Raw genomic sequence first — 14,615 nt, 5'->3', positions numbered from 1 at the left:
TCTTACTTGACATCAGTTGTTATGATATCTTTCCCCAGGCCCGGACTCGTTCTGTTCGCCGGACTCGTGTAAGAACGGCGGCATCTGTAAGCAGGAGTGGAACTCGTTCACCTGCGACTGCACGCTAACATCGTTCGTCGGACTGCGATGTACCGAAGGTAACACAGTATACATATTTGTTAATTAGCCAGTCGAAAAGCCAGATCAGGTAAAAATGTAATAGAACAGAATTGATGATTTCGAGACCTTGTCCTTTCTTAGCATGTAGCGTACCTACTCTAAGAACTTACAATGCCCATAATTCTAATGATATTTATTCGCTGGAGTAGCAAAGCTCAACATCAAGCGAAAACAAAACGCTCATGAAATACCATCTAAAAAATGATCACTACCCTCTGTTGTTTCCACCACCAATTCGGCGCCTGGCGCATGCTGTACCGTCGGTATGAGAAGCGCTGCGGTACAGCCTAAATTCAGGCGCCCACCCCTGCTGCCATCTGGTGGCGGGTTTTTAAACTTACTCTGCGTGCCGGTACGGTTGGCTTGAGGTGCGGCGGCGGTTCGCGGGACCTCCTCAACAGGAGCCTCAAGCAAACTCATGCATATGTAAGAGTCCACCGGCATTCATATTCATTCCAAAATGATGAAAGATGTGCCAGCAGCAGCTAAAGGGCATTCGCATAAATGTACATCAATTAGTTAGGTAGGTATCGATCTGAAATGGCACGCATAAATCAACCGTCAATGGGCCACGTTCAATCCTAGCTCATAGTGCAGCCGTGGAATTTCCCGATCATGTGATGTGGCCAGGATCTTGGCTTAGCTCTGCTCAACCTGAAGTTCTGTTTTGCATGGATTTTGGCCTTAAATACGCCCATTCAAAGCACTGCACTGTCTTCTAAAAATAATTTGCATTACCTTCTAATAAACAATCAAACTTGACACTGTGCCTTGTTAAAAGTAAACTTAAGGTAAACGTGAGAATATACCCTGCAACTCTGCAGACTTGCCCGTCCCCGCCGGCGGCCGATGAATGCGCTGACCGTGACCTTTGGACGGACCCTGTTGGTGCCACCCCTGCCTCCGCGCCAGTGGAGCGTCTGATTGAGCCCGCCGTGCGCCCGATGCTCCCGTTCAATCGCGGCCGGCCGTGCGTCGCCGCCGGATGGCGTCACCGCCGCTGAGTTAGGACGGTCGTTACTCGGACCGTGTGGCGTACCCGCCACCACCGTCCGAGTTACGGCCGCCGTTAGTTGAGCCGGCCGCCACCGGCCTGCCACAGAGCGAAATTAAGAGTGGCGACGCTTATTCGCGCCTCGTCCCCGGTGTATTCAAAGCCATCGCGCGGTGGCAGAGTAACTCGGTCGGCCCGTAAGGCCGCTGGACAATGGGCCGGAGCGTCGCAGCTCGTTCTGCGCACCCACTTGTCAGCGTAGGGGCTCCCCGGTGGTCTCATCAGACAGCTAGTCCGGCTGGCCTACGGGTCTGCCGTGGGCGACAAGGGCGCAGTGGGCCCTTTGAAACCCCGCTCGAAATGATACCTCTACAGGTACGAAATGGTACCTCTACAACTCAATGACTCTGAAGGTCAGGGTGAAAAAAAATGCAGAATAATCTCAAAATCAGCAACTTATTACACGTCGTAGGTCTATGCCGTATCTTCATCGATGCATGGCGCTCATAGCAGGAGGGTGAAAACCCTTCCATCGCCATGCGATGTCTCACTGACGTTCCCAGTTCCAACATCACGCTCTCACTCGTGTTTCACAGAGTCTGTGAGCTACGAGTTCGGTCCAGGAGGTGGTCAGATCGAGTACCAGTACGAGCGGAACCGGCGACCCGACCGGCGCAGCGACCTGATAGCCGTCGGCTTCAGCACGACCAAACCGGACGGCACCCTTCTGAGGATCGACTCGGACACGCACACAGACTACCTGGAGATCAAACTGGTTAGTGGAGCACTAGCAACACGGGTGACTAAATCACCACAGACAATATAGAGCTGTAGAGTTGTACGAATATCGTTCCAGGTTTTCAAAGTTAACGTTGTCAGCAGATGTCTATCGGGTGTACCAAATGATAAAGACATGCGAATCTTTGCGTTCCCTTGCCCGATTAAAGGCGATATTTCAGATCTTTTTTTTCAGATGTCATCATTTTATTATTACACGTCGCAGTGCATCCTGTCAGCATTATGAAATGTTTGAATGTTTTCCCTTTCTCCAACTTCAAGCTATCCTATAGGCACGTCTGCATGCATTACAACCATAGGTGTCTTTTTTTTCAACTTCTAGCCATTTATTTGATCATTTGACCACCATTAACCACGCAAAACAAACGCACACAAACATTACATACAAAATTACAACATAATATGACACACATAGCTTAACAGCTTTACTAACAGACTTTTTAACAAAAAACACAAAACACAAAACCAAACAAAGCAAAAAAGAAAAGAAAAAAATAAGCAAACGAACCCAAATAAAAGTGACGACATACGTAAGCAGTTCGGATCAACTAATAACGGCATTCGTGACCCTCCACAGGGCATCATATCTATCCATTTTGTCATTTATTTGCGCCACATGCTTTTCCATAAGACTGTACTGTTGCAGCGTGCTGATAAAGGTCTGGAAGGTTACCGGTCGGTTACTAACTCTACAATTCCAAATATACTGTTTGGCTACCAAAATCAGTAGATTTAAGCGATCAACAAAGTGAGCTTCGCCTTCGACCCCGCATATTATCTGTTGTAGAGACAGCTCCTCTCTTACCCTGAATCTGTCCTTCAACTGACGCCAGAAACTCGCCACTACCTGACAATGCCAAAAAAGATGTCCAATAGATTCTTGATACATTGGACAACTCCGACACTTGTTTGTTTCAATTAGGCCATACATATACAGACGCTTATTCGTGGGTAAGAAACGATGTAAACACTGATATTGCAACCATCTTAACTTTCGATCTTCACTAATTGCGTACACAAAGTTAAATGCTCTATCCCAATCATAAGTTGCTGGTAACCCCAGTTCTTCCTGCCACTTAATGCATGCAATCGGCTTCGCCTGATTTTCTCTGATAATTTTCAGATACGCCCATCTTACTACTTTCTTTGTTTCTAATAGTTCTTGCGTGACCTTATTTCTGACCCTTGTGATAGGCTCCTCTACGTTCAGCAGTTCACGCCAATTCTCGGGGATTGTCCTAATCAACGATTGACATGGTAATGGGTGTAAGTCGTACTTTAATGCCAACTCATTTGCAGACAACATTCGATGTCTATCGTAATCGTACAAATCGCTCACTTTGACCATTCCCTTAGCAATGTATACACTTAACATCGAGCCTAATTGAATGCAAAGGAGTAATATTGCGTATCCCACATGGCTCGAATGCAATAGCTCACGTCAAGGTCCGCTAACCCTCCGCACCCTATCTTTTCCCCAGATCGAGAGCAACGTGTACATGGTGTACGACGTGGGCTCGGAGACGCTGTCCATCTCCGACCTGGGTGCCCGCGCTGACGACGGCCAGTACCACGTGGTACGGGTGACCCGCAACGGACCCAACTCCACCCTCCAGCTGGACCACCGGCCTGTCCAGACCAAGTTCCCACGAGGTCAGTGCAGTCCCCGTCGGCCCAAAAGATCCGAACGCCACCCCAGCGAGACAGACGGAGACGGTCACAGGGCGGGATTATGGATTCATCTCATGCGACGGCCGTAACCGGCTTTGGAAGATGGTCCGAGAGGGAAACTCGATTCGCTTTCATAGCGCTTGGGGTGCATATAGACACTCGGTTAAAATTGGAATGCTTACAGAGTGAGGATGGCTGTGGGGAAGAGGCTCTCGGATCAGTCCATGCAGCCTGCGGAACTGCTTTGGATGTGCCGACAAAACCTATAACTATGCTCTGTGGAAAGCGAGGCAGCGAAATAGTTCAGCCAATGTTAGAAAGTATCGTTAGCATGCTCAGAAATAGTACGACACGATATCTTCATATCGTTGTCGTTATAGCTGAGTTCGATTGATGCTTGTTTCACGAAGACAGCGATGCTAGCCATAGTTCAGTAAAAATTGTAGTTTACCTAGGGTTGACTTTAGATAGTATCGGCCAAACAAGTAATTGTAGAAAGTAAATTAGCTGCTGTTGATAGCAGACTGACGACAAACCCGAAAATAAAACTTGAAAGGAGAAAAGTTGCACTCGAACAGAATGAGGTGAACATAAACATGGCTACAGTGCACAGGAGGATCAAGGAATATCTTGAAATAGCATCATCATGTATTGATGACATGATGAGCACAGTAAGAAAAGGCGTTATTTATGACTTGGAATGAGTGAATTGCCACCCCAGCCAATTTCTTCTACGTATGTCCCATGCGTCTGACAGATTGTAGGCCTCGTTTCATCCATCATGTGGAACATACATATGGTTGTGTGTGTCTTGGGTGACTTGTCCGTCCATTCATGGAGTGCCGGGCGCTTTCAGAGCTGCTGACTCAGCGTGCGCGCCGCCGTCGCTCGGGGGGTGAGATACAGTTTGTGTGTCTGTGACAGCACCGGTATGACGTCACACGACTGGCGTGATGACGTCATATCGCAGCACCAGCACCGCGCGCGCGACGCACCCTGCACCACTGACGCACCCTGCACCCTTCTCTTGGAACACTGAGCGCCCCTGACGCGTCACATATTCGTGGTGCGGTGAGCACTGAGCGCCCCTGACGCACAGAGTGCCTATATCTGAAAATGTGAGCCCCTCTGGCACACAAAGCACTACCTGGCGTACTGAGCCGTTACCTCTGATGAACTTTTCAGCACCCCGTGATGTTCTCTGAGCACCGAGCACCTCTGACGCACCTCTTCTTTGCAGTTTCTGCTCTTTCTATGTAGAGAAGAGATCTTGGAAGTAAATAATTCATCCATACATAGAACGCATAATTGGCTACCCGGCCCGCCCGGCCGCAGGAATGCAAAATGCATTAAAAGAGGACGACCATTCATCTTATCATATTGGTGGCAATATTGCGATCGACAATATCTTGAAGCGAGATCCTATGAGGCTAAGAATAAGAAGCGCAGACTCTTGTTAGCTCACGTATTTTGCCTAGGGCCGATCCCTTTTCTTAGCACCGCATGACTGTTAGTTCGTTGCACATAGGCATGCTTACCATCGATGTGTAAGAAACAGATCATCTTTGAGAGCCCACATCAGTCGCCAATCTATAATTCAAACTTTCTCAGAACAGTTGTGTTAAGTTATCAGAGATCCACGATTTGGTTTCCACAGATCTGCCATTGATCACATCACTCCACTCGGCAGGTTCTGTGCCGGTTCCTCTGCGGTCACCATCACTGCACACCCGACCTGTCATGTGACCCTGACCTTAACCCACCCCCCTCAAAGGTCACCAGCACGACGTGTTCCACGCCCCCTCGGTGGTTACCGTCGGAGGGGGTCATTCGGCGCGCTCCGACAACTTCGAGGGTCTCATCTCGGGCGTGGTGGTCAACGGCCACCGGGTGCTGGAGAAGGCGGCCGAGAACAGCCGCGACGTCCGACTGGCCGGCGAGCTTAGCATCCGCGCGCTGCCCTCGCGCATCAAGGATGCCTACTTCCGGCACAGCGAGATGCAGGCCGTGAGTTCTGGCGACGGTCGAATGGGCGAGTGGGATGTTCTGTCTGCTGGGAAGTTGATGTATTAGATCTTGGTGGGGGGTCGCACAAGCCGCATACAGAAGAGCGCGCACAGTCGCACAGAGGCTTTGACATCACAGAATGCGTTCTCTTCTCACCGGTGTTCACTGTTCAGTGTGTTGAATTATATGTGTTATTGCATGAACTTGTGATCTTGCCCAAACGACAGCACTATCAATATCTTGAGAGACCATTCACCAAAAAAAGGTATTTTGCAGACAACAATGTGCATCTTTGTAGGAAGCTTTACTGGAGCAATTTTGTACCCATGGCTGGGCGATCAGATAATCCCAACTAGAAATGCTAGTCGTTTTAGTCCTTTACCTAGTCGGAGCAAAGCCCTTCGCCGCTCGGTGGGTCGATAACCGTCTCCCGCTGCCGTTATCAGGTGGCTGGAGCGGCGGGCCCGTCTCCGGGTATCAACGACGACCTCATCTACTCGGGAGCCGGCTCCGGCTGCGGCGAGACGGACGACCAGGAGTGCTCGGCCGTCTACAAGTCCGACATGGACGCAAGTCAGTGCATACAGCATTTACAATGTCGTCAAGCGCCATAGAGATGGTGGCAGATGTGATAGTTGTCCGGATGTGCTTGGTGATGTGGCAGTTTGTGCAATGTGCATTGTAAAGCTTTCTGATGACCATCAGACTTCAGGACAGCTCAATCAGGGCGGCAGTCCCGCGCCCGAATACCATCCCACTATTTCTGCACCAATTAGATGCTATTATACGAGTACCCAAACCACTATTTCGAAACCCATCAATCCTACATCGTTTCTCCGGTCATCACGGTCTGTTCGACACATTACTGTCCACGTCTTCAAACAATGGAGACTGCAAACACCTATCCTTCAGTCAACGACTAGTTATTCACTATTCAGCTCAATGGCAAACTGAGCTTTCCAGCGGGGTTCTCTGCAAAAAGTCCCGGCAGGCGACATGGCATGAAAATATAGGTGGCCCAAGAGTATCTTTAACGGTAAACGGAAACACAATGCTTCCGTTCGTTAAGTTTCTGAGTACGGGTGGGTGACACCGTCCCTGCTCTGTAGCACCTGGTTTACAGTCAGACAGAGAGCTCTCATGACCTTTGCCATTTTGTATAACGATGTTAGCGCGGCAGCCGTCCGCCAATTTACAGTTCCGAGCTGAGTTAGTGCAGCTGCTCCGAGCTCCATGTGCTCGTAACTCGTCACAACTTAGATGTCACCGACATGAAATACCCCTGCCAGCCAGCCAAGAGGAACACTGAACACGTCAAAAACCTAACGTGCAACTTCTGTTGACGAAGACCGAGGCCTGTTTTGGCTGCCAGAAAATGAACGAGCTCTTCTTAAAAAATATATAGAAGTTTGTGAGATAGCCAGTCTGCAATATCATAATTCACGACGATTCCTTCCACACGTTTGCACCATGTCATTAGCACAAAAACGGCCGTTACAGCGTAGGCAACTCACCTTTTTAGGACAGTATACACAAAGCCCAATGCTGTTTTAATATGACTTCCATTCCATCCACCCCACTTACTTATCCCTCTGGACCGGGCTAGGAAAATGCCACCACTTCCCCGCGCGATGGAATATGTCCCCGCGATAACGAAATATGTACCCATGATCTGTCTAACATCATGATGACGTGTGCCGCAGATGATGACCTGGTGACGCCGGTGTACATTCGGCCGCCGACGCGGGACCGGCCGCCGCCGCCGGCCAAGCCGTGTGATGACGAGGACTGTTTGAACGGATCAGGACACCCGCCGGACGAAATGGACGGGGGAAGGGGACGCGTGCGCGGCGGCCACGGCCAGTGGAGAGGTGTGTTCCAATCCACCAGTCGCCGCGGGGTTGGGATCGTAGAGATCAATACCCAGGGGAATTACGTGTTGGCGTGCTGCAATGTGTCCTTTGGGTGCACCTTATCAGTGTGTTATAGTGTCAATTTTGTATCCATCATAACGTAAATGTTAACGGTAGAAATCTAGGCCGATCTTCCAGTCACAGTTCAGTGAGTAGCTGGCAGTTTTGCGGCACAGCATAACTTACGGCGCAGGATACTAGTGCCACCTGTCGGCCAGACCTAATAGTTTGGTAGGGTGCGCTACAGGTCTCCACTCTCCACCGATTCCATGTCTCGGAATCAGAAGGCGGGAATAAGTAAGAGTGATTCTAAGCGAGACTTCTTGTTTTCAGTGCCAACGTCGAGGAAGCCAATCAACAGCGCTGCGACTACTTCTACCACTTCTACTACGACCACTACCACTACGACTACCAGAACCACGACCACACTTCGATCACAGTGGAGGGTGACGACGCCCCGCACCGGGCCGACGTGGCGGCACACGACGCCGCGGGCCACACCCTCGTGGCGAGTGTACGGGGCCACCACCCCCGGCAGCCGTCTGCCGGCCAACGGGGTCGAGTGGCCTCCGCCGCCGCCGCCGCCGCCGTCAGCACGCACTCCCGCGACAGCACCGAACCGGCCTGCCGAGGAACCGGGCGAGTACGTGGCCATGGTGATCGGAATCATCGCCGGCGCGCTCATCGTCGTCATCATCTGCATCCTGATCGTGCTGAAGGTGCAGGGCCGCAACGAGCGTCGCTTCAAGGCGGACGAGAGCAAGGCGTACCTGGCGGGCGGCGGGCGGGCCGGCTCGCCTCAGCCGCCACTGCTGGCCGCCGGCGGACAGACCGAACTGAGCGGCGCGCCCGGGGCGCTGCTGCCCCGGCCACCGCGGCCCAAGAAGACCAAGGATGTCAAAGAGTGGTACGTGTAGTGAGAGAGACAGACACTGGACCAGTCGGTAGTGATATTGCTCGTTGTTGGGCGCGGTGGCGCGGCGGTAGGCAGGCCTCCCTCAGTCTCGATGTACCCAGCTCTTGTTCCGTGCCGCCGCCGCCGCAGCCCGATTCTCGCTTTTATAAGATGATTTCATATGTGATGTTCGCTTTAGCTGTTGGGTCGCGCCTCGCCGCCACGCGGCGGCCAACCAATCAAAGCGCGCGGTGCGACTGTGCGAGTTGTCGATGGGTGCGCGACCGGCGGACAATGGGCGCCGACCCGCGCCGCGCCGGGCGCCGACCACCGCCGGGCGTTCGAGGGCGCCCGGCCACTCCAGGGTCTCTCCAGGGCGCCGTTCCGTTTGTTGATGCCATGTTGTTGGGCCACTCGTCCCGTTCGGTCCACAGTGAAGCAGTTGTGACGTTCATGTTGTGAGAGGCTGCTTCCTCCGAGTCTATAGTATATATCCGTGCTTGGGAATACATCATTGCCGAGTGGGTGGGTGTCCACTCGGCACCGTATAATACACTCCATACCGGAAACGGTGGCGCATTTCGGCCCGGCTACACCACATACCTCGCGGCCAGGTACGAGTTTCACCCAGCTTTTCTATGATCTTGGTCACATATGATTTTCTCCCAAAGCAAGATATGTATTGAAAGGCGTGGAAAAAGCGATCGACAACTCTCAGCAAGTGCCATAAAAATACTTATGACATTGTCCAGGTTACAACTAAGGTCACGCCAGGTGATTAATAGTCAAAATTTCCGATAGTGACATTTATGACATTTATTGACAAAACGGCGTCAACCCGTGAACCAACATAGCTATAGCGTCGTAAAAAAGCGTAATCTATAGCTTATTCGCTATTTTGTCCTATGATGCGATTTAACCTGCACGGTTTGCCTGCTAGTGCCTGCCATCACATTCTCGGGTTAATAGTAAGGGTCGATGCAATATTTCCGGGAGTAAAGGAGGATAATGGATATCTATCAATGAGTTTGCGCACCTCAGATTGTGTCCTACAACAGTTCCATCGATGCTATGCTATGACATGTTTAATATTTTGTTTTCCAAACCAATATTTCCACAGCTGCACTGAAGAGTTCCTTTTATTGTCCCAGCGCGCCAAAGAAGCCATCAAAAATGATTCATTACCTTTCGAGGTGCCAATGTGTTTGTTTCGTTACTTATTTTCCATCACGTTGAACTGTTGGCAAAAGAGGTGCGACGTGTGAATCATCGTAAGAGTGATTTCCGGAAAGTTGAATCCATCGATCATAAATTCCATCAAGCTGAACTACCGTGCGCTGTCATCAAAGTGTATTTCGCATCTCTAAACGTGTTATTGAGGAACTCAACGATAATATGAAAAAGCACCTCTATCTTAATTGCGCCAATAGGCAATCGAGGCAGGAGGCCGCAAATGGGCTTATGTTGTCGCTATTGTTATAAAGTTATTTGAAATACCGTTATAAAGAACATATGTAAAAAGTAGGCATTAGGCATATATAACAATCCAGTATTATTCATGGCCCAAACATTGAAGTCAACGTGTTCAGGACTCAGCATATCACACACAACGAAAGCTCTTAGGCATTAGGACGAAAACAAGCGGCTTGCACATATTATAACAACGACTGTACAGAACAGCATTCAAAACACCTGCGATTGGACAGATGGCGAACAGAAAGTACCGATTCATTGATATAGAAACTTAAACCTTCAATTATCGGCCCTGACTGATGAACGTATCTGACCCCGCAATCACAATTTATTTGTGTGCAATGAGAGCAAAGTGTAAAGATATAAGGCATCCGGGTGTCTTCACACGCTAGGCGCTGAGCCGCAGCCTGCTCAAACAGTGACTCAGAGTGGTGCATGACTTCCCATCCGCTTGCACTTCTATAAAAACCGCTGTGCGCTGTGATCACTGGTCCGCGCTCAAGGCGGTGGCAGCGCCGAGTCGCATGAACCGCCTCAAGGCGACTCGAGCACCATCGAGACTGGGAGATCTCCATTATCATGCGACTAGTACTGTCGAGACTGCGAGATCTCCCGGGACAGCCAGTCGAGGGCTTCGTACAGCCCCTCGCCCTGCGTGGCCGACGTGGCCTGCACGTGCCACGGGCGGCCGGTCATTTTGCCCATGCCCAGTCGTTCGGTGACCTCGCTCGGTGACATCACCCTCGGCATGTCCTGCTTGTTGGCCATGACCACCACCGGGATGTGCTGAAACCCAAGGGGAATCGTCAGAGGCACACCGTAACGGCAAAGGGCTCACTGCATAATGTAACTTTAAAGAATGTCATCAAGAATGAGCTGCCTAGTGCGTACAGCATTCAGCAAGATACCACATTCCCAACGCCACATAAGAATGCCCACATAAACGTTTCCCAAAATCCGCCAGCCGACGCGGCGGCCTTACCCGCAGCTCGTCGTGTTGCAGCATGTCAGCGAGCTCGTCGGCCGCCTCCTGAACGCGCTCCCTGTCCAGCGAGTCCACCACGTAGATGAGGCCCTTGGCGTTACTGAAGTAGTGATGCCACAGCGGCCGCAGGATCTTCTGACCGCCGACGTCCCAGACGGTGAAGCTGATGTTGCGGTACTCGATGGTCTCCACGTTGAAGCCGATGGTGGGGATGGTGGTGACCACCTCACCCAGCTTCAGCCGGTGCAGGATGGTGGTCTTGCCGGCGGCGTCCAGACCCAGCAGCAGGATCCGCACCGGCTGACGGGTGCGCACCAGGCCGTCCAGCGACTCGAGGACACGTGACAGCAGCAGACCCATCGCTGATCACCCGGGAACACTTCTTCAGCAGCACACACTCCGGCAGGCTGAGCGCAAATACGAACTCGGCGCGTCGGTCTGGCCAACTGAGATGCAGCACCGTCTAAGTAGTTCAATCCTCCGCTTTCCACCTGTCGTCTGCCGAGTCTCAAGAGCGCGTCTGTGTCTGCCCTACCTCCCATGGCTGTTGTATTTGTCGGCTCGCACTCGCGTATCTAGGCGGCCGGGCTCACGTATCATCACGTATCGGCCAGCCAGCGTGGCGCCGGCCAGCGTGGCCCGTGGTGCAATGGTCCGTCAGCCGGGCCGCCCGCCGCAGCCGACGACACCGATTGGCCGCCGCCGAGATCGGCCGGCTCGGTGATTGGTCGGCGCGCGTGACTCGGCCCGCTGTGACGTTCCGTGTCGTCATGTGTCACGTCAGTGACCTTCGCGGAAGGAGTTCCCTCCCCTGTTGTGCCGCTGACGCCAAGTAGGGATCAATGGAGCGGCGCGCGTCTGTGACGGTCACACACACACGCCGAATATGTTGGGCGTTGATGAACTTCACTGGCCTGTAGGCGGTAACTGTGTATTTGCGAGTCCAGAGTATGCAAGCAAATACTGCACATACCTACCTATACTAGACTTAGAGGTGGCAAAATGTGGACCCGAGGACCCGGTCCAAAGAACCGGTCTGGACCCATACGGGTACAGACCGGTTCTTGGAAAATTTCTGACGGGTCCAACTGGGTCCTACCATAAACCGTATATCTTGCACACTTCACCTGATTGCAAAATGTGAAGTGAATAGAAAGAAAAAAAATTGTTCATGTATGTTTCTTTGCACACTGTAGCTCATAAGTATTCCCAGTGGGAAAAAGGCTGTTTTACATGATGCAACTAATGATCGTTGCGTCTTGCATTTTTAATTGTAGCCCCTTTGGTCTTTTCCGCTCCCTTAAAATTTTAGTGCGCATCAAAAGTCAAAACGCGTGTAGATTTCTTATCATTTCACATTGTCCAAGTGATACGCTGTAAAATATTCACTAGCAATCTGTAGGGAAAGTTTTACGAGCTATAAATAGCTATATAATTAAGTGCTTTGCATTGCAATTATTTCCATTCGTATAGGTATGCTAAGCCTGTTACCTATCCTATTGCAGGTGCTTTTTCCACCAGACCCGTAAATGACCTAAGTAATCACGTGCCCTTTAGAAGTAAAATATACAATGGGAGGAACTTAAGGCCATGGCGAGTCATTTGGAGCGATTTTTATCGCTCTAGCTCTACTGGATGGGCCACAATCTTTTGCGCAAATTTGGGAATGATGACCTTTGTTGACCTCTGTACACTACATACTCGGTAGGTAGGTTATCAGATAACTTATCTGTAAGAATCTTGGGTAGGTCAACAAAAGGCTAAAAGTGTCGCCGAATGGTTTGGGATACGTATTCCCAACCATAAGGGCGATGTTGTGTGCGAGTTTCAAGTTGATCCAAGGTGTTCCGTAAAATAAGCTGAATCTGGGATAAGGCCCATTGTGTTCACGCTGACCAGGGCAAACAAGGTCACTTTCACACAGTTTGCAGGAAGGGCTACCTGTGGGCTATCGAACGGGCTATCGAGTATCGAATGTAGGCTATCTCGAATTGCAATTATCCCCATCTGTTTCTTTAACTCTCGCCCGGTTGGGGGGGGGGGGTAATATGGGTAGGTAATATGGCCCCCTAAGGTTTTGTTTTCCCTAAATAGCAAGAAAACGGCGGCGCACAGCGCCACCAAATTTTCACAGCGCCACCAAAGGTAGCATTTTCCATGTAAAATGAACCATAAAACATGCATCACACATTTTCACATGTGACCCTCAGTGACCTGACCTCTGTGACCTGACCTGGCATCATCGACCTCAAATAGCAAAATATGTGTTTGACGAACAATGTCAGTTCCCCATCGATGATGTTCAATGCCATGCATGATTTTACCCGATTTTACAACACATTTCTTGAAATACCTGTAAACGGTGAAAATTCGACACTTGACCTGACCTGTGACGTCATCGGTTTGACCGATGTCAATGAAATTGGGTCAAAAGGTAGTTCCCCGTTGGGGCTATCCAACACCTTTGCTGCTTGTCGCTACTTTGCGTGGTTCTCGAGATCTTAGGGGGGGGGGGCAAAATGTCCCCCCCGGGGGCGCGTTGCTCGGTAGACCCCAACGAGGCGCAGGTTAAGATCTGGGCCTCGTTTCATAAGGCGAGTCCGTAACTTACGCCGGTTGGCGGTTTTTGGACTTGTATTGCAACTTTTGCAAGCGCATGTGAAGCGATGATGACAGTTTGAATCGTTGAATTTATTTATCTTGCAAGCAAGTCGCAAGAACAGAAGGGAGAAGGGGAAATACATTTATAGCTTCACATGCGCTTGCAATGCAAGCCCAAAAACCGGCGTAGGTTACGGACTCTCTTAAAAACGATGCCCTGGCCGTAATTGCCGTAGTTTTCCTGACCCGTAAATACCTATTACCTAAGATCACCACGTGACCTTACGAGGTGAAATTGGTAACTTGGGAAAGTGCCTTCAGGACATGACGAGTCGTTTTATGCCATTTTGAGCGCTGTAGGCAGCTCCACTGGGTGGGCCACAATCTGCCAGGGCCTCGGCTAACATGTTAACTGGTGGGCCAAATGGCCCACCAGTGACCCGAAATGGCCCACCAGCCTCAAAGATTTGGCCCACCACGTTCTATATACCCTGGGGATTATTGACGAACACGCCTGATGCGGGCCGACGCTAACCAGCGACGTTTCCGCTCATGTTCTCTTGAAAAAAGAAGAAGTTGAAGTAGCGAAGTGTCGGGAACTTACCTGGGATGGGCTTTCCGATGGCCGAAACGATCCCTCGACAGGCCGCCCGATCGCACAATGCTTCAATTCGTCCGAACACCGGGACGCCATTGCTGAGATCCGAAACCACGTCCGAAAAAAAATGGAACACTTCCGATCCTCGTCACAGTCAACATGATTTCACAAAAGCACTGTTACGCTGTAGACCACTCGAGCAATTCACACGACTCACTTCACTGTCATGTCCTTCAATTTCACAATTTCACGTCAACCACGTGCTCACTCCAAGAATCCAGCGACACCAAACAGACCCCCGCAGCCCGCAGGCACACGGTCGCTAACTGCCGCGGGGCATGGCCGCCCGGCACTGGGGGGGGGGGGGGGGAAGGCTCATCCAAGCCGCGGTAGGGGCGGCGTCAGGTAGGTATGGGAGGATAGAGGATAGAACGGGCATACTGCCTTGGAACGGGCCACTCCACGGTGGTTAGCGACGCCCAGATTCAGATTACTTCCAT

At 51.0% G+C, this 14,615-nt stretch overlaps 2 protein-coding genes across 6 annotated transcripts in view; one reads left to right on the top strand and one right to left on the bottom strand.

Moving 5' to 3' along the window:
- The window catches only part of LOC122369347 (neurexin-1-like), a 64,667-nt gene extending 55,625 nt beyond the window's left edge, over nucleotides 1-9,042 (top strand). For 3 of the 5 annotated variants that reach the window (XM_043344025.1, XM_043344027.1, XM_043344024.1), the window contains 8 exons: nucleotides 39-158; nucleotides 1,771-1,949; nucleotides 3,454-3,625; nucleotides 4,500-4,538; nucleotides 5,418-5,650; nucleotides 6,097-6,223; nucleotides 7,354-7,521; nucleotides 7,897-9,042. In XM_043344025.1, the coding sequence (XP_043199960.1) occupies nucleotides 39-158; nucleotides 1,771-1,949; nucleotides 3,454-3,625; nucleotides 4,500-4,538; nucleotides 5,418-5,650; nucleotides 6,097-6,223; nucleotides 7,354-7,521; nucleotides 7,897-8,480 (1,622 nt within the window). In that variant the 3' untranslated portion in view covers nucleotides 8,481-9,042. The remainder of the gene's footprint in view (nucleotides 1-38; nucleotides 159-1,770; nucleotides 1,950-3,453; nucleotides 3,626-4,499; nucleotides 4,539-5,417; nucleotides 5,651-6,096; nucleotides 6,224-7,353; nucleotides 7,522-7,896) is intronic. The other 2 variants (XM_043344029.1, XM_043344026.1) reach the window with 1 other exon arrangement.
- A 74-nt stretch (nucleotides 9,043-9,116) lies between these two features.
- On the bottom strand, nucleotides 9,117-11,843 carry LOC122369348 (ADP-ribosylation factor 5-like). Its single transcript, XM_043344030.1, has 2 exons — nucleotides 10,914-11,843; nucleotides 9,117-10,717 (listed from the first exon to the last, which is right to left on the bottom strand). Exons 1-2 carry the CDS (start codon nucleotides 11,274-11,276, stop codon nucleotides 10,517-10,519), a joined length of 564 nt encoding a protein of 187 aa, XP_043199965.1. The 5' UTR covers nucleotides 11,277-11,843; the 3' UTR covers nucleotides 9,117-10,516.
- Between the last annotated feature and the right edge of the window lie 2,772 nt (nucleotides 11,844-14,615).

The sequence above is a fragment of the Amphibalanus amphitrite genome, unplaced genomic scaffold, assembly GCF_019059575.1.
Source record: "Amphibalanus amphitrite isolate SeventyFive unplaced genomic scaffold, NRLGWU_Aamphi_draft 001027F_arrow, whole genome shotgun sequence".
In the NCBI taxonomy this organism is placed as follows: Eukaryota; Metazoa; Arthropoda; class Thecostraca; order Balanomorpha; family Balanidae; genus Amphibalanus; species Amphibalanus amphitrite.
The sequence above is the reverse complement of the archived record's forward strand: the minus strand, read 5'-3'. Positions and strand labels throughout refer to the sequence as shown.

What these genes read in the sequence shown, in the direction of transcription:
- LOC122369348 (XM_043344030.1), bottom strand. Translation starts at nt 11,276, where the DNA reads ATGGGTCTGCTGCTGTCACGTGTCCTCGAGTCGCTGGACGGCCTGGTG. An exon ending in TGCAACACGACGAGCTGCGG is followed by an intron (nt 10,718 to 10,913) that starts GTAAGGCCGCCG and finishes CTTGGGTTTCAG; the next exon opens with CACATCCCGGTGGTGGTCAT.